At 60.3% G+C, this 22,369-nt stretch overlaps 2 protein-coding genes and 1 long non-coding RNA gene across 4 annotated transcripts; 1 reads left to right on the top strand and 2 right to left on the bottom strand.

The window, feature by feature from the left end:
* Positions 1-2,752: 2,752 nt before the first annotated feature.
* On the bottom strand, positions 2,753-6,696 carry LOC150059331 (zinc finger protein 41-like). The gene is made up of 2 exons (XM_090338755.1): positions 6,544-6,696; positions 2,753-4,092 (listed from the first exon to the last, which is right to left on the bottom strand). The coding sequence occupies exon 2, from the start codon at positions 3,955-3,957 to the stop codon at positions 3,358-3,360; it is 600 nt and encodes a 199-aa protein (XP_090194881.1). The 5' UTR covers positions 3,958-4,092; positions 6,544-6,696; the 3' UTR covers positions 2,753-3,357.
* A 1,712-nt stretch (positions 6,697-8,408) lies between these two features.
* Positions 8,409-22,013, top strand: LOC150059329 (uncharacterized). The gene is made up of 3 exons (XR_016536646.1): positions 8,409-9,417; positions 19,997-20,099; positions 21,663-22,013. It is a non-coding gene; the product is annotated as an uncharacterized LOC150059329 (long non-coding RNA).
* On the bottom strand, positions 16,669-18,403 carry Gpihbp1 (glycosylphosphatidylinositol anchored high density lipoprotein binding protein 1). Of its 2 annotated transcripts, none has more exons than XM_090338754.1 (4): positions 18,165-18,403; positions 17,708-17,842; positions 17,163-17,279; positions 16,669-17,069 (listed from the first exon to the last, which is right to left on the bottom strand). In XM_090338754.1, the coding sequence occupies exons 1-4, from the start codon at positions 18,214-18,216 to the stop codon at positions 16,765-16,767; spliced, it is 609 nt and encodes a 202-aa protein (XP_090194880.1). In that variant the 5' UTR covers positions 18,217-18,403; the 3' UTR covers positions 16,669-16,764. The 2 variants fall into 2 exon arrangements, with proteins under 2 accessions (XP_090194880.1, XP_090194879.1); XM_090338753.1 differs by having other exon boundaries at positions 17,708-17,854; positions 18,165-18,399.
* Positions 22,014-22,369: the final 356 nt, after the last annotated feature.

The following is a 22,369-nucleotide window of genomic DNA, read 5'->3' as shown; positions in this document are numbered from 1 at the left end:
CTGAGATCTGAGGACTGAGTTTTGAAGCAAGTATGAGAAGATAAAAACAGCAAGACTCCATCTCCAAAGTAGCTAGCAAAAAAGCTGGGGGTACCGTTCAAGTGGCAGAGTACCAACTGAATAAACAAGTTGAGCAAGCAGAAGCCGTGAGCTTAAAAATAAACATCAGTGTTAGCCAAAGGAGAGATCTGGGCTCAGTGTTTTGGCACCATGATGGTGACCTTAGAACACTGGGCATTAAGTCCACCCATCAGTGCCAGAAGAGCAGGAAAAAGGGGACAGCAGGCTAGACTTGTTCTGTCTTGCTGGGAAATTTTTTTCCTGCAAAGTACGTTATTCTTAAACAGTTTGCCATGTTTGCTTTTGCTGAATTCTGTTTCTGTTTTCTCCTGGGAGCGTCATCCAGGCACTGGCTGACGGCCATCCTGCAGTGTGAGCAGGGTTGTCCGGCCTCACTGGATGCTGATGCAGCAGGAACCCACCCACAGCACACTTTCTTTCATCTTCCTGGGGGCCACTGGTTCTCGGCAGCTCCACGGGGTCAAGCACTGCCAGTGGGGAAGTGAGGCATAGGCGGTCAGCTTCCCACTTTGAAAGCCTACACTCTCCACCACCTGCTTCCTCCCCAAGCAAGGCAGCATCTTAAACCAGGTCTCTTCCCTGCTGGACGAGGCTCACACCTGCGATCCTAACTACTCAGGAGGCTGAGATCTGAGGATTGGGATTAGAAGCCTGCCCAGGCAGTGAAGTCTACGAGGAGGCTCTTATCTCCAATTAACCAGCAAAAGGCTAGAAGTGGATCTGTGGCTCAAGTGGTAGAATGCCAGCCAAGGGACAGTGCCCGGGCTCTCAGTTCAAACCCTGGTACTGGCACAAAACAAAATTCATGTTTCTTCTCTTCAGGAGAATCTGCAAGACTAAGAACCAGGGCTGGGCCTGTAGTCAGTGGAAGAGTTTGCTAAGATAAACTTGAGGCCCTAGGCCTCCAAAACAAAGTAGAGGAAAGAACTTACCTTACTGATGCTGGACAGAGGTGCCAGCCTGCCACCTGGCATTGTCTCTGGTGTCCCCACAGTCCAGGCTCAGGCAGGTATTTGGCAGCATGACCCTCGGCATCTGGGCCCCATCTTACAGGTCCTGAGGGTGGAAAAGCTGTCCGTCACATCATCGCCAATACTCTGCGCTGGAAGTAACCTCTGTGACTAGGTCATCTCCTGCTTTCCTGGTTAACAGAACACTGTGCACTAGATAAAAGTGATGCCTCCCTGGAGAAACAGTGAGGAGGAATTCAAAACCAAACCAACTGCAGACACCTGGAGGGCGTGCGTGTCCTGGGCTGTCACAGACAGCCTGTCTTCAAACGTGGCATCACAACTAAGAAGCTCTTACACGCTCCCTGACCGACCCCGGGGCAGTCCAGAAAGACTTTAAAAACCTAGAGAAAGCCTCTGGAATCCAACTTGAAGTGTCTCAAAAAGGAGTCAATAGAATAACACAAAACAAACCACAGATGCCAGGCGCTGACTTTCTGTGGAGTTCAGATGGCACAGAGACCTACACTGTGCCCCGTAACTGCTGGGGTGCCAGGTGGCAGGGGCAACTGCTGACGCTCCTCACACGACACAGCCAGGCCTGTGAGGTGGCCTTTACAGGAAGCTCACCAACCTCTGGTCTGGACTCAGGAGCGTGTGGTCACGTGACCATCGGCCCACGGCTCCCTCAGTGTCCACGCACCTCGTGCCACGCAGACGCCTCTTGTCTTGTTTGCCTTTTTACATTCAGTATTTGAAGGCAAACTACCAGCATGGAAGCCAGGGCTGCGGGGCTGCGGGCACCCGCTGCCCTGCCCTCTGGTGGACAGCGACATTTCAGGCTCCACACATCACCAAGCGGGCACTGAAGTGACCGTGCGTGAACACACGTGTCCTCCCAGCTGCCCTCACACCAATGCTGGGTCACGAGGGGACAGCGCTTCAGGCCACCCAGCGGGGCAGCCCCCGTGCCCCCCGAGGAGTACCTGCACAGGGAGATGTTGGCGAGAGGGCTCTGCCCTGAGGGGCCCCCTGCAGTCCATGCTGGTGGCAGTGACTGGCCGGGGCCCCAAGAGGCCCCGCCTCAGAGGACGTCCTGGGACCTGGGCCCGGCCGATGACAGGCCAGGCTCCAATGTCTGGCATTAGAAGTTATCCACCAGGGGCGGACACCTCTAATGGCTTCATTTGGGGACTTTCCCTGCTTTGTGGCAGGGGAGGCAGAAAGCAGGAGAGAGCGACAGCGCAAGTGGGCTTGAGGGACGCAGCAGCACCCTCCAGGAAACGGCTGGCGAGGACCTGGGCTCCACCCAGGAGTGGGGCCCCAGGTTGGTGGGCACTGTGCTGGGAGAGGGAGTCCGGCTGCAGGCCAGCAAGGAGCAGCTGCACCAGCTCCCCCTGCAGCCACAGCTGCGGGGCTGCCGCCCTGGGAGACGCCAGCCAGGCAGGGGCGTCTGAGGCCCCCGCTTTAGAAGCATCTTCTAGGGGTAAAACACCACACTTGAGGGGGTGCTCTTGCCGGGCTTTCTGCCTAAGCCCCTCCTTCAGGGAGAGGTCCCCAAAGACTTAGCTCATTATCCCTTTATGTCCACACACCAGAAACAATGGCTGGATTTATGAAGCTCGCCCCCCGCCCGGTGCAGACCGTTTCAACACCGCAGGCAGGGGTGGCCTGCCATGGCGTGGACCTGAGGACAGGGCCGGGAGGAGGACTAACCTGAGCAGAGGACATCGTGGGGGCAGGGTCACTGCATGTGGAGATCCAGTGGGTGGAAGCTGACGCTGGCGCTGGGGCCACCTCAGGGCTGGCCTGCCATCTCCCATGGTGGCAGCCCCAGGAGCCCTTGGCCAGTGGGGCTGCCTGGTGAGTCGGCTGCTTGTGGAGGAAATGGCCGAGCACAGGGCACGTGGTGTGGCCTGGCTTTCGGGGCAGGGCTGACCTGGGGGACACTCGCGTCAGCCCGTGAAAGAGAAGCGACAGCGTGGTCACTGAGGCCAGCCGTGGGGAAGAGTAGGACCTTGTCCCCAGAGTGCCACCGCCCTGTTCAGGGTCCCCGGCTGCTTCCAGGCTGCTCGAGGGCCAGTTAGCCTACTGGCCACTGACCCCAGCCCTCAGGAGGGAGGTGCTGGCCCCGACCGGTGGAGCCTCTCCTGTCGGACGCCTGGTGTCCAAGTCTGTCCCGCAGAGGGCTGTGAGTGGGCTCGAGTGTTCCTGACGCCGCTCCCGGAGGTGCAGAGCAGCACAGGGCACGGCAGGGGCTGTGGGTGCCGGCGGAGAGGCTCTGGGGAGGCACGCGTGGGGTGCGGTGCCGGGTGCCATGGCGTCCTCAGTGCTTCTTCCTGGGGTGGCGTCTGCGGTGGCGGATGAGACAGGAGCTGTAGGCGAAGGCCTTCCCGCACTCCTCGCACGCGTAGGGCTTCTCGCCCGTGTGCGTCTTCTGGTGTTTCAGGAGGTTGGAGCCGCAGTTGAAGGCCTTGCCGCACTGGCCGCAGGCGAAGGGCTTCTCCCCGGTGTGCACGCGCTGGTGCTTGGTGACGTCGGAGCTGTGGCGGAAGGCCTTGCCGCACGCCTCGCACGCGAAGGGCTTCTCCCCCGTGTGCACGCGCTGGTGCCGGATGTGGTCTGTCTTGTGCTTAAAGACCCGCCCACACTCACTGCACTCGTAGGGCTTCTTCCTCTGAAAGGGGACGAACACGGGGACCCCCTCAAAGTCATCTTTGAACGAGGCATCAAAGGCGTCGAAGAGATGCGCCTCGTCCTCGGGGCTCAGGACCGCCTCCCTGCTGCGCTTTCTGCCCGGCGGCGCTGCTCTCTTTCTGGACTTTTTCCCCCCAGAAGCACTCTCTCCATTCCCAGAGGCCTTCTGTGCATCCCCCTCCTCTTTGGGGGTCCGGGTCTTCCTCTTCCGGCCTGCAGGCTTCTCCATCCCTGCTCCAGAGTCGCCGGGCCAGGGGGTGGTGGAGGGCCCACCGCTAGCAACTTGCACACTCCTCCGTGACTTCAGTCCTCACATGCAGCGGGATCTCAGCACCAACATGGCCGTGCCACCTTCCTCCCGAGGCTGTGGAAGCAAGACGGTGAGCACCTGAGCAGGCACAGCCTTCCTGCCCAGACAACCCAACCCCAGATCCTCTGCTGTGGTTTGGTCTCCACCCATGTCTGCAGGACTCCTCGTGGGCTGCAGCCCACATCCGTCTCCCTGCTTTCCCCAGCGGGCCTCCCCCCCAGTATTATTCAGAAGTTGCCCACAGAGGTTCTAATTCCCTAAGTCAGGTTACAAGTGCAATGCTTCTTCACCAACGTCGCCCCTTCCATGGTTCTTTCCCTGCTTTTCCTTACTCCTTCCTGCTCCATCAGCCTCTGTTGGGATTGGATGGCAAGTTCTGGAGCTATGCACTGTGTCCCTGTCGCCCACAGCCTGGCTCCAGGCTGGGAGAACTTTGGGAAACCCCTCACCATCCACAATAGCCTGCAAACCCCAGTGCCCCATGCCCACAGGCAGCACCCCACACCAACAGGCTCCTCCCACCCTGACATGCCCTCTGCAGCCATGGCCCCTCCCCCGGGTCTCCCCTTCTCATCCTGGCTGGTTTTAGGCTCCTGCTTCCACTGGCCTGCACAATGCCAGCTCCTTCCCTGCAGGTCCTGTCTCCACCATCTCGCCTCAGAATCCCCACACCTTCTTCTCCCTTCACTGTTCTGGCTTTCCACCTTGCTTACAGGCCTAAAGTTCTCTCACACACTAAATGAGCATGTGCTCTTGTATTCTCTCCCAGTGTTTTGTGACAGCTCCTGACACATGTACTTGGATCATTATTTGTTGAGTGACTAAAAGTTAAAACAGTGACTATATCATTCCAGGCACTTGACACCCACACATCTCGTTTCTTCAGCCTCTCACAGGGCGAGTGGAGGACTTGGTCCTGCTCTGGCTGACGCTGGTCCTGCACTGCCTTCCTGTCTGAGCAGATCTCATCTGGATTTAGGGTGGAAACACAGGTAACCACCAACTGGGTTTCTGCTCCCCTGGTCTATTATCCTATGCAAGGGTCTCGTGGGAGGGCTACACAGAGAAAAAGGGAGGCACACTCCTCCTCCACAAGTCCCTCCAACAGCATCCCAATGTTAGTGTCAACCTAAGTAGTCCCCTTCAGATGGTGACAAGGCGGCTCAGGGATCTGAAGAGGCAGCTGTATAGATCAAGTCCTGTTCTACAGGACAGTCTTGCTATAAGGCCATGGGTTCAACTCCCAGTACTGCAACAAGAGAACACAAAGTATTTCTTTTTTCTTTTTGGCCAGTCCTCGGTCTTTCTCAATGCTAGCGCTAGTGGAGCCACAACACCACTTCCAGCTTTTTCCATGAATGTGGTGTGAGGAATCAAACCTGGGGCTTCATGTATGCTAGGCAAGCACTCTACCACCAAACCACACTTCTGGCTCCATGCTGCACTTCTTTCTTCTTTTTATTTCTTTTTTTTTTTGGCCAATCCTGGGGCTTGAACTCGGGGCCTGGGATTTCCTTGGGCTTTCTCAAGACCAGTGCTCTACCACCTGAGCCACAGAACCAACTCTAGTTTTTATTATGCATGTAGTATGAGGACTCAAACCCAGGGCTTCACGCATGCAAGGCAAGCACTCTGCCACTAGGCTACACTCTTAGCCCCACGCTGTATTTCTTCATTGCATTATTTCTACATTTCATCGATCTGCCTCTCTAACAGCTAAAGTGGAGCCCTAACCGCATATGAAAACCCCCTCAGGATCAGCGCCAGTCCCTTGCGGCCCCCAGGCACAGACAATGGCTCCTCTTGCCCACGACCAGGTCCAAGGGTCAGATGGCTTTTATACTTTAAGCAGCCACATGCCATCCTGTATGACGGAGGGTTCTAGGTCAGCAGGGCTGGAGTCTGAGCTGCATCTAGCCCGAGTAGAAAACGGGCAAAACACATCCAGGGCGCCCCTAGTGTCCAAACGCTCCCTTCTCAGAGGGGGGAGGCTGGGCCTTCCCTCCGCCCCACACACCGATGGAGCAGGGGAAGGTTCGGGTAAACGTGACCCCGCCTAGGCCGACCTCGTGCAGTTCGGAAGGGCCCTGTGGGAGGCGGGCCATCGTGCCGGGGTGAGGCGGCGGGCGTGGGGGGTCGACCGCGGCCTCTCGGCGGTGGGGGCGAGGCGGGAGGTCACCGGAACCCATCCCCACCCCCGGGTGCCTGCGCCCGACTCGGCGCGCCCCACAGCCCGCAGCACCGGGGCAGGGCGGGCTCTGTCCGGACCCCGCCCGCCGCGCGCACGGAGAGCTGGGGAGCTGAGAGCGGCGGCCGGGAACGGCGCCCGCGCCCTTCCCGTCCCGGGCCCGGGCCGAGCTGGAGACCCGGACTCCGCCGCTCGCGCCCCGCCCGCCGCGCCCTCCTCCTCCCCCCGCGCCCAGGCCTTCGCCCCGGCCCCTCCGACGCCGGCGCCCGGCCCTCCTCCCGCCGGCCCGGGGAGCAGAGCGCCAACGCACAAGGTACCTGGGGGAGGCGAGGGGTCGCGAGCGCCTCCCCGGCGAGGCGCAGACGCCTGGCGGGGCTCGGCGAGGGGCGGGCAGGCGGAGAACCCGCGGCCTCCGCAGCTCCCGCGCCCGGGGGCGCCCGCAGGAAGGCCGGCCCTCCCCTGCAGCTCTCGGCGGCGTCGCCCCGCCCCGCCCGGCCCCGCCCTCGCAGCCTGGCACGCCCCTTCCGGTGCCGCTCTAGGCTCCCCTGCCGCTCTCGGCGGCGTCGCCCCGCCCCGCCCGGCCCCGCCCTCGCAGCCTGGCACGCCCCTTCCGGTGCCGCTCTAGGCTCCCCTGCTGCTCTCTGCGTCGTCGCCCCGCCCGGCTCCGCCCTCGCACCCTGGCACGCCCCTTCCGGTGCCGTTCTAGGCTTCCCTCCCGCCTCGGCGGCGAGGCCGTCGCCCCGCCCCTCCCGGCCCGCCCTCGCAGCCTGGCACGCCCCTTCCGGTGTCTCTCTAGCCTTCCCTCCCGCCTCGGCGGCGAGGCCGTCGCCCCGCCCCTCCCGGCCCCGCCCTCGCAGCCTGGCACGCCCCTTCCGGCGCCTCTCTAGGCTTCCCTCCCGCCTCGGCGGCGAGGTCTCGCCCCGCCCCGTCCGGCCCCGCCCCACAGCCTGGCACGCCCCTTCCGGCGCCTCTCTAGGCTTCCCTCCCGCCTCGCGGCGAGGCCTCGCCCCGCCCCGCCCTCGCAGCCTGGCACGCCCCTTCCGGTGCCGCTCTCGCACCTCCGGCGGGCCTGGCTGGTTCTGCTCCGCCGGGCGGGCGGCGAGCCGTGGCGGCTCCGGCCCCTGGTGGCCCGCCCGTGGCCCCTCTCCCGCCGGCCACCTCCCCTCCTTCCCTCCCGGGACTTGCGTCCTGGGTCCTCCTTGGCCCCCGCGCCGAGCCGGGAGCCCGGCCTTCTCCCGGCGCGCCGCCCGCCCGCCCGCCCGCCTCCCGACACCGCAGGCCGCAGGCCTTTCGGAACAGAGCCGGGAAGCCGGCCGCTCCGGACCTGAGACCCCTCCAGTTCTTTCTAGCAAACGGCTCAGCTCAGAGCCTGACTCTCGCATCCTGCTCTCCGGGTCTCCATCAAGGCCTCGAGATGCGAGGAAGCCCTGGGGTGTGGTGGTGGGGCGCTGACAGGGAGGGGTGGGGGCTGAGGGCGCTGACAGGGAGGGGTGGGGACTGAGGGCACTGACAGGGAGAGGGTGGGAGCTGGGGGCGCTGACAGGGAGGGGTGGGGGCTGAGGGCGCTGACAGGGAGGGGTGGGGACTGAGGGCACTGACAGGGAGAGGGTGGGGACTGAGGGCGCTGACAGGGAGGGGTGGGGGCTGAGGGCGCTGACAGGGAGGGGTGGGGGCTGAGGGCGCTGACAGGGAGAGGGTGGGAGCTGGGGGCGCTGACAGGGAGGGGTGGGGGCTGAGGGCGCTGACAGGGAGGGGTGGGGACTGAGGGCACTGACAGGGAGAGGGTGGGGACTGAGGGCGCTGACAGGGAGGGGTGGGGACTGAGGGCGCTGACAGGGAGAGGGTGGGGGCTGGGGGCGCTGACAGGGAGGGGTGGGGGCTGAGGGCGCTGACAGGGAGGGGTGGGGACTGAGGGCGCTGACAGGGAGGGGTGGGGGCTGAGGGCGCTGACAGGGAGAGGGTGGGGGCTGGGGGCGCTGACAGGGAGGGGTGGGGGCTGAGGGCGCTGACAGGGAGGGGTGGGGACTGAGGGCACTGACAGGGAGAGGGTGGGGGCTGGGGGCGCTGACAGGGAGGGGTGGGGGCTGAGGGCGCTGACAGGGAGGGGTGGGGACTGGGGGCGCTGACAGGGAGAGGGTGGGGGCTGGGGGCGCTGACAGGGAGGGGTGGGGGCACCCATCTATCCCCTGGGCCATATGTGGCTGCCTGTGGGGTCACACCTCTGCAGCTGTGCTTTTTTTTTTTTTTTTTTTCCAGTCCTGGGCCTTGAGCCCAGGGCCTGAGCTCTGTCCTTGGACTTTCTCAAGGCTAGAGCTCTACCACTTGAGCCTCAGCACCACTTCTGGATTTTTTCTATGTATGTGGTACTGAGGAATCGAACCTGGGTCTTCATGCATGCTAGGCAAGCACTCAACCACTAGGCCAAACTCCAGCCCCTGCAGCTGTGCTTTTTCAGGCTGCTGCCTTTAATTGGATAGTTGTAGATTCCCATAAAATTGTAAAATATATATATATATATATATATATATATTGAGAGACAGTGAAGGAATGATATTTTTCCCCCAGTCCTGGGGCTTGAACTCAGTACCTGGGCACTGTCTTTGGGCTTTCTCAAGGCTAGAGCTCTACCACTTGAGCCTCAGCACCACTTTTGGCTTTTTCTGTGTATGTGGTACCGAGGAATGGAATCCAGGTCTTTGTGCATGCTGGTCGAGCACTCTACTGCTAGGTCACACTCCCAGCCCAGGGATGACATTTTCTTAAAAGAATGTAGTGTTTACCTGACACGTAACTGTAACTCTCTCTCTGTATGTTACCTTGATAACAATGATAATTAAAAGTAGAGATCCAATGTATGCTTTGCTGAGTTTTCTTCTCTCCACCATAGTACAGCGCTGCAGACTCCTGCCCCTGGAAGGAGCATCTCAGGTCCCTGGCCTGCTCGCTTTCTGGAGTTGAACCACAGGCACCACCCAGTGTGCCACCAGTAGAGTACACCCTTTCTCGTGGCCTGTGCTTTGCAGCTTGTCCAGAGGCTGTGCCCCAGGGGCTCCTTACGGCTTGACTGCTGTGGAGTGTGTACCAGAGGGAAGAACCTTCCGCCCTGCTTTCCCGGCCCTACCCCGGGCAGTGCTGTGGCTTGCATGGGCTCACATTTGTGCTGCTGTGGATTATTTTAACACTGTTTTGAGGTAAGGTGTCACTTTTTTCTAGGCCCATGCCTTCTGTTTTTAGTGTCTCTGTATTCACCCTCTTCCGCTGAAGTGGAGTCTGGGCGAGCTTTTTACTCTGGGTTGGCCTGGGACTGCAGTCCTGATTCCCGTCTCCTGAAGTACGTACGCCACTGGACTTACCATCACAAGTAAAACCCTTGTTAGCACCCACATGCTGGTCTGGGTGTGGAGAGTCCCTTCTTCACTCCGGGCCTGTGTCTCTAGGGGCCAGGCTGTGCCTTTGTGACCCATGGTTTCCTGCAGCCATCCTCAGCAGCACAGCTTAGTGTGGCAGTTGGGGGTAATCATGGAAGGGGGAATCCTTGTAGTTTTAATTTATAGTTCCCTGAGTGTGATCGGTGGCCAGTTTTTGATGATTTCATCTGCACATTCATGCAGGCTTATTGTCTTTCCACTCCACAGTAGATGGGCTGTGTTAGGAAACGGAGTCACCAGGGTTAGGAGAGAGCAAGCGGACGAAGGAGAGAAGGCAGAGGCCTCAGCAGAGCAGAACAGGCTTTAGTCACCAGAGTCTCCAGGCAGGAGAGCCGGGGAGTGGGGGGGCAGGGGGGCTTGGTTTTTATACGGTCTAGGGTAAGACCTTGGGAATGTCTTTGTCCCCTCCTGTTGAGGGTTTATTGTCCTAATGATCCTGCTCAGGATTTATGATGCCAACAGTCCTGTCTGGGTAGCTATGGCAGGGTCTCCTCCTGGCTCACTGTGGGCACGCTCAGATACAGCCGGAGGTGAGGTTTTCCCCGAGAGGGAGAGAGCATGGTCAGTGGCCCCAGGGAGCCACCTGGAGTTAAGGCACAAAGCAGATTCCCAGCGGGCTGTAAGTGGGATCCTCTGCCTGACTTGGGTCACAGGTGCTATGGCCGTGTGACTTACCCTTCCGGCCTTCCAGCTGGGAACTTGATATCTTGCAGTAGCCACCCTCTTGGGACCTCCCCCTTCCTCTTGTTTGTGAGGTTTCTGGTTTGGGATTGCAGCCCAGAGTGTGCTCACCTGCTGATGTGGCTTCTTCCCGCATCTCTGCCACTGAGAAGTCCCTGGCATCTGGAAGCTGCCTTTGCAGAGCTGAACTTGCCCTGCCCGCCTGCCTGCTTGTCCCACAGTGGGGAGGTTTTGACATGCACAGCAAAGGGAGAGGCACCATTCCCCATGGCCCCAGGCTGCTGGTTCTGGAAAGTTCCTGGCAATGGCTGCCCATATGGGGGACTACATGCAGAGAGGGGGTGTAGATCTGTCCTTAGGCAGCCCCATTCTCCCCCCACTTCTGCATGTCCTGCGCTGTTGAAGGAATTTCCTTCCCCAGGAAATTCCTGCTCCTCTGCCTGCTCTCCACCAGGGTGAGGGGCGGGGCATCACTGGATGACTGCTTCCCGTCCTGTGGGCTGGCCGCCCCTGCAGCCTCACAAGGATGGAGTCCCTGGTGCCCTTCCACAGGTGCAAGGGCAGAGCCCTGACCCCAGGTTGGGGGCAAGCATAGAGGATACCCTGGCCCCCTGTGGTCTGTGTGGACATCTGTCCTCCTGTGGATTGTGTGGACATCTGACCTCCTGTGGTCTGTGTGGACATCTATCCCCCTGTGGTCTGTGTGGACATCTGTCCCCCTGTGGTCTGTGTGGACATCTGGGCCTCTATGGTCTGTGTGGACATCTGTCCTCCTGTGGTCTGTGTGGACATCTATCCCCCTGTGGTCTGTGTGGACATCTGTCCTCCTGTGGTCTGTGTGGACATCTATTCCCCTGTGGTCTGTGTGGACATCTGGGCCTCTGTGGTCTGTGTGGACATCTGTCCTTCTGAGGTCTGTGTGTGGACATCTGTCCTCTGTAGTCTGTGTGGACATCTGTCCTCCTGTGGTCTGTGTGGACATCTGTCCCTCCTGTGGTCTGTGTACACATCTGTCCTGTGGTCTGTGTGGACATCTGTCCTCCTGTGGTCTGTGTGAACATCTGTCCTCTTGTGGTCTGTGTGGACATCTGTCCCTCCTGTGGTCTGTGTGGACCTCTGTCCCTCCTGTGGTCTGTGTGGACATCTATCCCCCTGTGGTCTGTGTGGACATCTGTCCCCCTGAGGTCTGTGTGGACATCTGTCCCTCCTGTGGTCTGTGTGGACATCTGTCCCCCTGTGGTCTGTGTGGACATCTGTCCCCCTGTGGTCTGTGTGGACATCTGTCCCCCTGTGGTCTGTGTGGACATCTGGGCCTCTGTGGTCTGTGTGGACATCTGTCCCCCTGTGGTCTGTGTGGACATCTGTCCCCCTGTGGCCTGTGTGGACATCTGTCCCCCTGTGGTCTGTGTGGACATCTGTCCCCCTGTGGTCTGTGGACATCTGTCCCCCTGTGGTCTGTGTGGACATCTGTCCCTCCTGTGGTCTGTGTGGACATTTGTCCTCCTGTGGTCTGGGTAGACATCTGGGCCTCTGTGGTCAGTGTGGACATCTGGGCCTCTGTGGTCTGTGTGGACATCTGTCCCTCCTGTGGTCTGTGTGAACATCTGTCCCTCCTGTGGTCTGCATGGACATCTGTCCTCCTGTCGTCTGTGTGGACATCTGGGCCTCTGTGGTCTGTGTGGACATCTGCCCTCCTGTGGTCTGTGTGGACCTCTGTCCTGTGGTCTGTGTGGACATCTGTCCTCCTGTGGTCTGTGTGGACCTCTGTCCTGTGGTCTGTGTGGACCTCTGTCCTGTGGTCTGTGTGGACATCTGTCCCCCTGTGGTCTGTGTGGACATCTGTCCTCCTGTGTTCTCTGTAGACATCTGTCCTGTGGTCTGTGTGGACATCTATCCCCCTGTGGTCTGTGTGAACATCTGTCCTTCTGTGGTCTGTGTGGACATCTGTCCTGTGGTCTGTGTGTACCTCTGTCCTCCTGTGGTCTGTGTGGACCTCTGTCCTGTGGTCTGTGTGGACATCTGTCCCCCTGTGGTCTGTGTGGACATCTGTCCTCCTGTGGTCAGTGTGGACATCTGTCCTCCTGTGGTCAGTGTGGACATCTGTCCTCCTGTGGTCTGTGTGGACATCTGTCCTCCTGTGGTCTGTGTGGACCTCTGTCCCCCTGTGGTCTGTGTGGACATCTGTCCCTCCTGTGGTCTGTGGGGACATCTGTCCCCCTGTGGTCTGTGTGGACATCTGTCCTCCTGTGGTCTGTGTGGACATCTGTCCTCCTGTGGTCTGTGTGGACATCTGTCCTCCTGTGGTCTGTGTGGACATCTGTCCCCCTGTGGTCAGTGTGGACATCTGTCCTCCTGTGGTCTGTGTGGACATCTGTCCTGTGGTCTGTGTGTACCTCTGTCCTCCTGTGGTCTGTGTGGACATCTGTCCTCCTGTGGTCAGTGTGGACATCTGTCCTCCTGTGGTCAGTGTGGACATCTGTCCTCCTGTGGTCTGTGTGGACATCTGTCCTCCTGTGTTCTCTGTAGACATCTGTCCTGTGGTCTGTGTGGACATCTATCCCCCTGTGGTCTGTGTGAACATCTGTCCTTCTGTGGTCTGTGTGGACATCTGTCCCCCTGTGGTCCGTGTGGACATCTGTCCCCCTGTGGTCCGTGTGGACATCTGTCCTCCTGTGGTCTGTGTGGACATCTGGGCCTCTGTGGTCTGTGTGGACATCTGTCCTCCTGTGGTCTGTGTGGACATCTGGGCCTCTGTGGTCTGTGTGGACATCTGTCCTCCTGTCGTCTGTGTGGACATCTGGGCCTCTGTGGTCTGTGTGGATATCTGTCCTGTGGTCTGCGTGGACATCTGTCTTCCTGTCGTCTGTGTGGACATCTGGGCCTCTGTGGTCTGTGTGGACCTCTGTCCCCCTGTGGTCTGTGTGGACATCTGTCCTCTGTAGTCTGTGTGGACATCTGTCCTCCTGTGGTCTGTGTGGACGTCTGGGCCCTGTGGTCTGTGTGTTGACTGTCACGCACCTCTGGCTGGCATCGTGTCATCGTGTACTTTGCAGTAAGGAACCACAGTGTGTTGCTGGGTGAGCTTCTTGGCAGACCCCACAGGCTGACCTTTCCTCTCCTGTCGGTCTCACATCATAGAGGGGCTGGAGTCCATTGGAACTGAGCCCCATCTCTGACTGGGGTTCTCCTATTGAGCCTGGTGCCATGGCAAGACAGAAGTGACAGATAAATGATAGCTGCAATGGCATGGGCAGCTCACATGGGACAGGGTCCTGCTGGTCTGGGGAGGGGGCCTGCTGGTCTGGGGAAGGGTCCTGCTGGTCTGGGGAGGGGGCCTGCTGGTCTGCGGGGGGGGGGCCTGCTGGTCTGGGGAGGGGGGCCTGCTGGTCTGGGGAGGGGTCCTGCTGGTCTGGGGAGGGGTCCTGCTGGTCTAGGGAGGGGGGCCTGCTGGTCTGGGGGGACATGTTTTCAGTCAGCTCGTAAGTAGGCTGAGCCTGGCATCCAGGGCACTGACCACTCAGGGAAGGGGTCTCTGTCACATGCCATTTCTGCTTCAGACATGGGGAGGGGCCTGGAGACCCCACTGCAGAGGTTCTGGGTTGGGGTTCAGGTGCAAGCAGGAGTAGACCCCAGGGCCTGGAAGTAGTGTGGATAAAGACCTCAGAGCTTGGGCTCTGGCCTTGATTCTGGCCCGGGCCACCAGCCACCCTTACAGCCATCAGGAGACGCAGGGCTCTGCTAAGTCCACTGTTAGAGGAGCACAGCCAAGCTCACGGCTGGTGGGGTGCCTCTGGCACTGGGCCTGGGGGCGGGACCCTGGTGCATTGAGCCCCAAGGATTAGGCAATAGTTTTTGGTGCACTGACTCATGCCAAGCACTTGGCCGCAGAGAGCTCAACTGTAGACCACAGGAGGAATGGAAATGCCAGGGACAGAGCGAGAGGGAGCGCAGAAGCTGGGAGACGGAGGCCAGGGACATGGGGGGAGGGGGGAGAGGGGGTCGATGGAGACAGGTGAGAGACGTAGGACCGATGGTGTCGGCCCTCCAGGCCTTCCCCTGAGGCCCAGGAAGCAGGCCGTGCCCTGTGCCCCTCCCTGGCTGGGAGACAAGGACCATTTACCAGGTGACTGGGTAAACTACAGTCACCCTCTTGGGCCAAAGGTGCAGGCAGACCATGGCCAGTCGTTTCTGGAGGTGAACGTCCTTCCTGGATGGCTGCACTACCGAGGCAGCCATGCCCAGAATTCTGGTCAGGGGAGCCAGACAGAGCTGCCATTTTAGATTCATTCATTCATTCATTCATTCAGTGCTGAGGGTAAAACTTAGGGTCTTGCTTAATCAAGAGCAAGACCTTGTCTCAAATCCTACCCCTCCAGAGAACCCTCTACCCCTCCAGAGAACCCCTGCTCCCCCAGAGAACCTCCCACCCCTCCAGAGAACCCCTACTCCCCCAGAGAACCCCTACCCCTCCAGAGAACCCCTGCTCCCCCAGAGAACCCCTACCCCTCCAGAGAACCCCTACCCCTCCAGAGAACCCTCTACCCCTCCAGAGAACCCCTACCCCTCCAGAGAACCTCTATCCCTCCAGAGAACCCCTACTCCTCCAGAGAACCCCTACCCCTCCAGAGAACCCCTACTCCTCCAGAGAACCCCTACCCCTCCAGAGAACCCTCTACCCCTCCAGAGAACCCCTACCCCTCCAGAGAACCTCTACCCCTCCAGAGAACCCCTACTCCTCCAGAGAACCCCTACCCTTCCAGAGAACCCCTACTCCTCCAGAGAACCCCTACCCCTCCAGAGAACCCCTACCCCTCCAGAAAACCCCTACCCCTCCAGAAAACCCCTACTCCTCCAGAGAACCTCTATCCCTCCAGAGAACCCCTACCACTCCAGAAAACCCCTACTCCTCCAGAGAACCCCTACCCCTCCAGAGAACCCCTACCCCTCCAGAGAACCTCTACCCCTCCAGAGAACCCCTACCCCTCCAGAGAACCCCTACTCCTCCAGAGAACCCCTACCCCTCCAGAGAACCCCTACCCCTCCAGAAAACCCCTACTCCTCCAGAGAACCTCTATCCCTCCAGAGAACCCCTACCACTCCAGAAAACCCCTACTCCTCCAGAGAACCTCTATCCCTCCAGAGAACCCCTACCACTCCAGAAAACCCCTACTCCTCCAGAGAACCCCTACCCCTCCAGAGAACCCCTACCCCTCCAGAGAACCTCTACCCCTCCAGAGAACCCCTACCTCTCCAGAGAACCCCTACTCCTCCAGAGAACCCCTACCCCTCCAGAGAACCCCTACCCCTCCAGAAAACCCCTACTCCTCCAGAGAACCTCTATCCCTCCAGAGAACCCCTACCACTCCAGAAAACCCCTACTCCTCCAGAGAACCTCTATCCCTCCAGAGAACCCCCTACCCTCCAGAGAATCCTCTACCCCTCCAGAGAACCCCTACCCCTCCAGAGAACCCTCTACCCCTCCAGAGATTTCCCCCATTTTTGTGGTACTGTGGTTTGAACTTAGGTACTCTACTAACTAAATCATGCTTCCACCTGCTCACCCTAACCCCAATTCCATTGTTGAGGGGCCTAAACTTTATAATCAGTTAAAGACTAGGGTTCTAAATAACTGGGGAGAAACTGAATTCTAAAAGTTGAGTTGTTAGAGCCCAATCCGACCCCTGGACCCTATCGGGGCAAGGCTGCTTTCCTCCTGGGTGGGGGCTCCTTGAACTCTGGGGTCCAGGGGCCCAACCTGACCCCTGGACCCTGTCAGGCAAGGCTGCTTTCCTCCTGGGTGGGGGCTCCTTGAACTCGGGGGCTGGGCCGTACCCTCTCAGAGCTAGGGCCTCACACCCCAGGGGCCACTGCTTCTACCTGCTCCTCCCTGGCCCTCAGACTTCCTGGCTAGGGAAGGGCTACTGACTCCTGGGCCTCCCTCCCTCGCCCTCTTCCTCCCTCTCTCCCTCCTCCACTCCTTTCCAGCCTCCTCCTTCACTCCAGCTCTCCCCAGCCCCTCCCCCCCAGCTGCTGCAGCCTCCCAGCCCCCTCCCAAGCCTGTCCAGTACCTGGACAGAGCAAGGCGTGACTCGGTGCAGTGGAGGATGGAGGAGCTCCCTGCTGGACGTCGCGGGTGAGGATCAGGCCTCCACAACACAGTAGTGTTGCTTCTGCCTGTGGCTGGGCTGCTGTGGCCCTTGGAGGCTGTAGGTCCTAGAGGTGCAGGTGCCTAAGGCCTGGCCTCTTACTGCTCTGGGACAGAGAAGAGCAGATGCACCACGGAGGCCTCAGGGGGAGACTGAGGAGGGAGACGGCCACAGAGGTAGAGCTGGCGGGATCAAGAACCTCCTCCAAGTTTATTCTCCAGAGACAGCGAGGGGTGGGGGAGGCACTGGGCATGGTGGCCTGGGCGGAGAGGCAGCAGGGGTCTCAGGCCCCCACTGCCCAAGGGCTGGCAAGGAGGGTGAGCAGGAGAGCTGTGCCCATATGCGTGGGGCAGCCCAGGAGGCCTTGGGCCCCGTTGTCCAGGGGATGACCAGTCCAGTTTCCCTGAGGACCTTCTGCTCTACCACCCTGGGGGCTGCCTGCCCTGACACGGGGACTCTGCCCGAGTGGGACATTGCAGAGCGGGAACTGGCAGCACGTCTTGGTCATCTGGGTCCCCTCCACGGTCTTGGTGAAGGGCTGGCAGGAGTCCGTGCACCACGTTGAGTAGGTGGTCAGAAGACCCGAGTCTGGGGGTGGAGAGCAGGCGTTGGCGTCGGGGCATGGATGGCAGGTGTGCCCAGCTGTGCCCGCTCTGCCCACGCCGGGCTGCCTGTGCTCACCAGTGCTGCCGTGGGAGACCATGGTGGTGCAGAAGGTCTGGCTGACAGCGCAGCGCTGCGTCTCCTCACAGCGCTCCCCACGCTGCAGCATCTGGCAGGCGTAGCACTCCAGGGGCACTGAGGGCAGTGCGGCCAGCTCAGGCCCAGGGCCCCACAGACCCCCACCCCTGCTCCCACTCATTAGCCATCCCCCAAAGCCTCTCCCAGAGGAGTCTATGCTGGGTCCTTTGGAAGGACAGAATAAGATGGGGTCATGGGGAATCAGGCAGGTCAACCTTGAAGCTCTTCTGCTCCTAAAGTAACACGGCCCTGCCCACGGTGCCTGCCCTGGGCTCCGAGTGCTCAGACGAGGCCCATGGAGCCTGGAGAGGGCTGAGGGAGCATGTAGGTGGGGGCCAGTGGGCCGGGGCGGAGGAGGCTGGGTGCCCATGGGAGCATGTGGAGGCGGTGACTAGGGCAGGCCTGGGTCCCTGCTTGACCCTGGGGGATGGGGGGATGTGCCAGAAGAGGGGGGGAAGCCCAGGGGCCCTGAGTGGAGAGGGTACCTCTGTCCTTGCTACCGAAGATCATGTTGGTCTCTTCTTCCTCCTCTTCCTCATCGTCATCATCGTAGCCATCTGACATCAAGTCCTCATCCTCATCCTCCTGTGCCAACCTGTGCCCTGGCTGCGCGGGGACGCCTGTAAACCCGGCTACCCGGGTTCAGAGGACATGCTCGGGGCCCGGTGCCACCGCTCCCCCCTCTGAACCATCCTTTCCACGCTCTGCCCAGTTTACAAGAGGAAACTGCTGTGCTGCAGCAGCCCAACCTCAGGCCAGGGAGAGGGGAGCCCCTGGACCCGCGATGCTGGGTCCAGGATGGTGCCAGCGCCTTCCTCCTGGCTCGGGCACCCCAGGGCTCCCCTCCTTCCCCCAAAGTCCTTGCCTCGTCCCCTGGCTGAGGGTCCCTGGAGGCCCGTACACACTGCCCCCCTGCCCCTGGGGTCGCCTGTGTCCCCGCACCTGGCTGCCTGAACAGCAGGAGGACCAGGAGGGCAGCCCCGAGTGCCTTCATCCTGGATGCCGCTCTGCTCTGTCCACCCGTGTGGGCTTTGTTCAGGGCTCTGGTCCGCTGTAGGTGGGACGGAGGGCAATCCTGCAGCTCTCAGTGGCCCCCGCCTGAGCCTCAAACAATGGGCCTCAACGCTGGACCCCAGCTGCAGGAACCCAGCCAGGCTGACACTTCCCTCCAGGACTCCGTGGGGCCAGAGGGGAAGGGGAAGTCATGGTATCAGCTTTGTGGTTTCCGGCCCTGTTCCTGGGCCAGGGAGATGGTGGAGGGTGGGCGCCTCGGCCTCAGGGTCCCCATGGCCCTGCATGTCTCAGCCTGCAGTGTCTGCTGGGAGCCTGGCCCCACCGGGGGACCCGACTGGAGAGCGGAGGGGGCTGAGGTCACAGGCCCTGTGAGCCAGCATCAGGCTCAGGGCTCTCCCCAAGCGTCCAGATAAGAACACAGTGTCCTGCTGACCCTTCCAGCTGTCCTGCTGCTACCCTGGCTCCTGTGGCCTTGGCCCTTGCCGTCCACTCTACTCTGCCTGAAATGCTATTCTTGCCTGTAGCTTCCTCCCCCACCCAACCTGTCTCCATTCAGGATCATCTCCCCAGGGAGGCCTCCCTTGCCCCCCGCTCCCCGCTTGTCCTCTGGCTGTTTGTCCACCTCCCACATTGTGGGAGCCAGGCCTGGCCGCCAGTGCCCTCCTCATCTCCTGCTTCCTGTCGGGAGGGTCCTTCTGGGACCAGCTCCAGCGTCTGCCTGACAGAAGACTGGGAAAGCCATCAGCCCAGCTTCGCCCCATACATTGAGAGCCCCCCGCCCCCCGCCTCTGGAGGACACTGACTCTGAGCACTAGGGGAGAGTGGGCCTGGTGGATTGGAGGTGTCTGGCCTTAGTTCCCTCCTAGGGCGATGCAGCTGGAGGTCCAGAGCTTACAAGGCTGGGAATGAAGCTTGGTGGTAGAGTGCTTGCCTAGCATGCATGAAGGCCTGGGTTCAACTCCTCAGTCCCACATACACAGCGAGCCAGAAGTCGTGCAGTCATTGGTTCAAGTGGTAGAGTGCTAGCCAGGGACAGTGCCCAGGCCCTGAGTTCAAGCCCCAGGACTGACCACCAACAGTGTGGTGGTTCACGCCTATTCATCCTAGCTACTCAGGAGGCCGAGTTCTGAGGATCCAGGTTCAAAGCTAGCCCAGGCACTAAAGTCTGGGAGACTCTTATCTCCAATTATCCTCCAGAAAACGGGAAGTGTTGCTGTGGCTTTGAGCTGAAGAGCTCAGGGACAACGCCTAGGCCCAGAGTTCAAGCCCGGCCACTGCCCCCCACCCCCCCAAAAGTCAAGGCATCTCCTGGCCTCTGAGACAATGCTTATCAGACACCTCAGCCCCAGCATGCACTGTGCCTCCCTAGGTCTTCGTCAGCTGTCCTTCTGCCCAGCCTCTCCCTATGTCCCCAGCCAGGGTCATCTCCTGCCAGCCCCACCCTCTCAGGCCTGGCATGGCTGCAGTGCTTCCTGCAGGGGACCTTAGTCTGGAGCAGCAGGAGCTGGGCCCCTAGAAACCCAGAGCAGAGCTTGGGACAAAGTGACAAGGAGCAGCGTCTGACTTGTACAAGTGAAATGTGGCTTTGCTGAGCCTCACCTCCGGGGGGGCAGTGCACAGATGCACCTGGCTTTACTCACCGCAGCACCCGCCTGACCAGAGGTGCCTGCCCGGCTGCCGGCTCTGCCCGGCTGCCGGCTCAGGGCTCTGAGCATGCACTACCTTCCACACTCAGCCACCCTGCTCCCTCCGCCCCACAGGAAAAGCTTCAGGGTCTGGTCCAGCACCTATGCAGACGTGGACAAGGGTCCAGCGCAGGGCTGACACCCCCTCAGCATTCTGATGGCCATGTCATGCCTGTAGGTGAGTCTGACAGGACAGTGTGGCAAGCCCTCTTCTCCACCCGCCTCCATACCTCCTGTGTCCTCCCAGGGGAGTTGGGCAGGCCTCTGGGGTATGGACATGGCCTCCTGAGAGCCTTGGCCGAGGGCTGGGGACCTGGGCCCTGAGCCCCTGGGTTTGCCATCTCCTTTCCAGCTGGAGATCCCCCCTGGGCCTTTCTGGACAGCCTGGCCACTCCCAATTGCTGTGGGGGACCCCTGTGCCTCGGGCTTGGCCTTATCATCTGGCCTGCCAGCTCTCTGACTGTCCCTGTGGGTCCTGCTGGTCTTTGGAGCCTCCCTCGTGGGGACTATGTGACTATCCCATTGTGTTGTGTTGCTCTCTCTGGGTGCAGAGCTCAGTTCTGGCTGTGGACGGCGGCCATTTCCCTGGCTATTCACACGCCCTTCAGCTGGGCAGCGGGGGGGTCTCAGGGGATGGGACAGTGCTGGCACCATGCTGAGCAGGGACGATGGACCTTGTGTGGCTTCCTGCTGGACTCCAAGACGCTGCTCTATCCTGTCACCCATGGTGGCCTCTGGGGACAGCTGGTGTCAGATCCTGCCCTTCTGAGGTGCCGGGGCCACAAGTTTTGGGGAGGGGCTAGGGTGGGTGGCTGGCAGCATTTGGAGAAGGGGTCCTGAGAGTGGGCCTCGGGGCAGATGGGGCAGCCCTCGTGGCCATCTCCCTGTCTGGGGCGGCCTCCTCCTGCAGGGCTGCCCCCAGGGAAAGCTACTCCTTTCCAGCAGCAGGCAGCGCCTCTTCCTAGGACGGGCAGGGCAGGTCTCCCCACGGACGGCCCGTGGTCTTTCCTGGCTGAGCACCTTTGTCCGAGGACCTACACTCAGAAAAAGGCAGGTGCGGGCAGGGGAGGCCCTGCTGTCCTGCTCATCTCCAGGACCCCAGAGGGGTCTTAACTCTGTGTGAAACTCTCTTGCTTTGGGCATCCTCCTGGGTGCTCAGAGCTTTTGAGGGCCCTTTCCCTATTCTACACCTCCTCACCCCACGCAGCACCCACGGGCAAAGAGCAACAGATCCGGGCCTGCATCTGCTCAGCAGGCTGCAGGTTCTCAGCCTCCCTCCCCGGGACCCTGCCTCCAGGGCCAGACTCCTGCTTCTTCTCCCCACCAATGGCTCAGCCCTGCTTGTCTGAGGCCTATTCTTTAGGGATCCAGGGGTTCAAAGCTAGGCTTCGCCTCTCTGCACAGTTCAGTGGGCTTCTCCCACCCGCCCCCCGCTTGGGTTACTGTGCATTCCTGGTGGGCAGGAGGGCTAGGAGAGGATTTAGGGAGGGGATGGAGACTGAAGGCAGCTTGGTGGGGCTGTCTGGATGGGGGGCCCTCAGGTCAGGTGGGATCTACTTAGACAGTGAGCCCAGATGTGGAGAAGCCCAGCTTTGAGTCTCCAAGGACCCCCAGAAGTGCTTAGGCATCCAGAGGGGCTGGGTCTGCCAGGAATGGGGGACCCCTGCTGGATCCTGGTGCCCTAATGTTTGGGCTTTCCAGCCACTAAAAGTATGGACTGCAAACTGTTTTCTTTATATAGCACCAGCGACATAGTGGGCCAGCAGTGTGGACATTAGAACCTCTGGTTCTGGACTTGGAGTACCCTGCCATGCAAAGAAACAAGGCTCGCAGAGACACTCCGATGCTGGGCAGGAACTGGACATGCTAGCATCTTCAGAGTTAATGCAGTGCCACAGCGAGGGACCACTTGCCATGCCCATTTCAGCCTGGATGGCCATCCAGCAGCTTCTCAGCCAGGTGAGGGCAGGCTGGACCCCACAGAGGACATGGAGGGAGAGGACAGGCCCAGATAACGACGCCTCACCTCGCTTGCTGTCTTTGGAGAGGGGAGTGGCAGGAGGGATTATTGGGGTGATGGACATGCCTGCATGTTTTTATTTTTGCCAGTCCCTGGGCTTGAGCTCAGGGCCTGAGCACTGTCCTTGGACTTTTCTCAAGGCTAGAGCTCTACCACTTGAGCCTCAGCACCACTTCTGGCTTTTTTCTATGTATGTGGTACTGAGGAATCGAACCTGGGTCTTCATGCATGCCAGGCAAACACTCTACCACTAGGTCAAATTCCCGGCCCCCATATCTGCATTTTGGTGGGGGGTTTGACTGAGACTGGAATGGGAAGGCGATTTTTACCTAAATAACTGAGTGTGTGGAATGACAGGCTGATGACACCCATGCTGAGGCTGTGTGTGTGTGTGTGTGTGTGTGTGTGAAGTCTATCAGTAATATGAG

This window comes from Megascapheus bottae, chromosome 9, assembly GCF_031878675.1.
Source record: "Megascapheus bottae isolate mThoBot1 chromosome 9, mThoBot2.hap1, whole genome shotgun sequence".
NCBI lineage: Eukaryota > Metazoa > Chordata > Mammalia > Rodentia > Geomyidae > Megascapheus > Megascapheus bottae.
This window is presented reverse-complemented; position numbering and strand designations above follow the sequence as displayed.

Excerpts from the sequence above, each read along its gene's own strand:
- Gpihbp1 (XM_090338753.1), bottom strand. The coding sequence starts at position 18,216 with ATGAAGGCACTCGGGGCTGCCCTCCTGGTCCTCCTGCTGTTCAGGCAG. Across the intron at positions 17,855-18,164 it reads CCTGCTGTTCAGGCAGCCAG|CCGGGTTTACAGGCGTCCCC; the intron begins GTGCGGGGACAC and ends GAACCCGGGTAG. Across the intron at positions 17,280-17,707 it reads CTTCGGTAGCAAGGACAGAG|TGCCCCTGGAGTGCTACGCC; the intron begins GTACCCTCTCCA and ends CACTGCCCTCAG.
- LOC150059331 (XM_090338755.1), bottom strand. The coding sequence starts at position 3,957 with ATGGAGAAGCCTGCAGGCCGGAAGAGGAAGACCCGGACCCCCAAAGAG.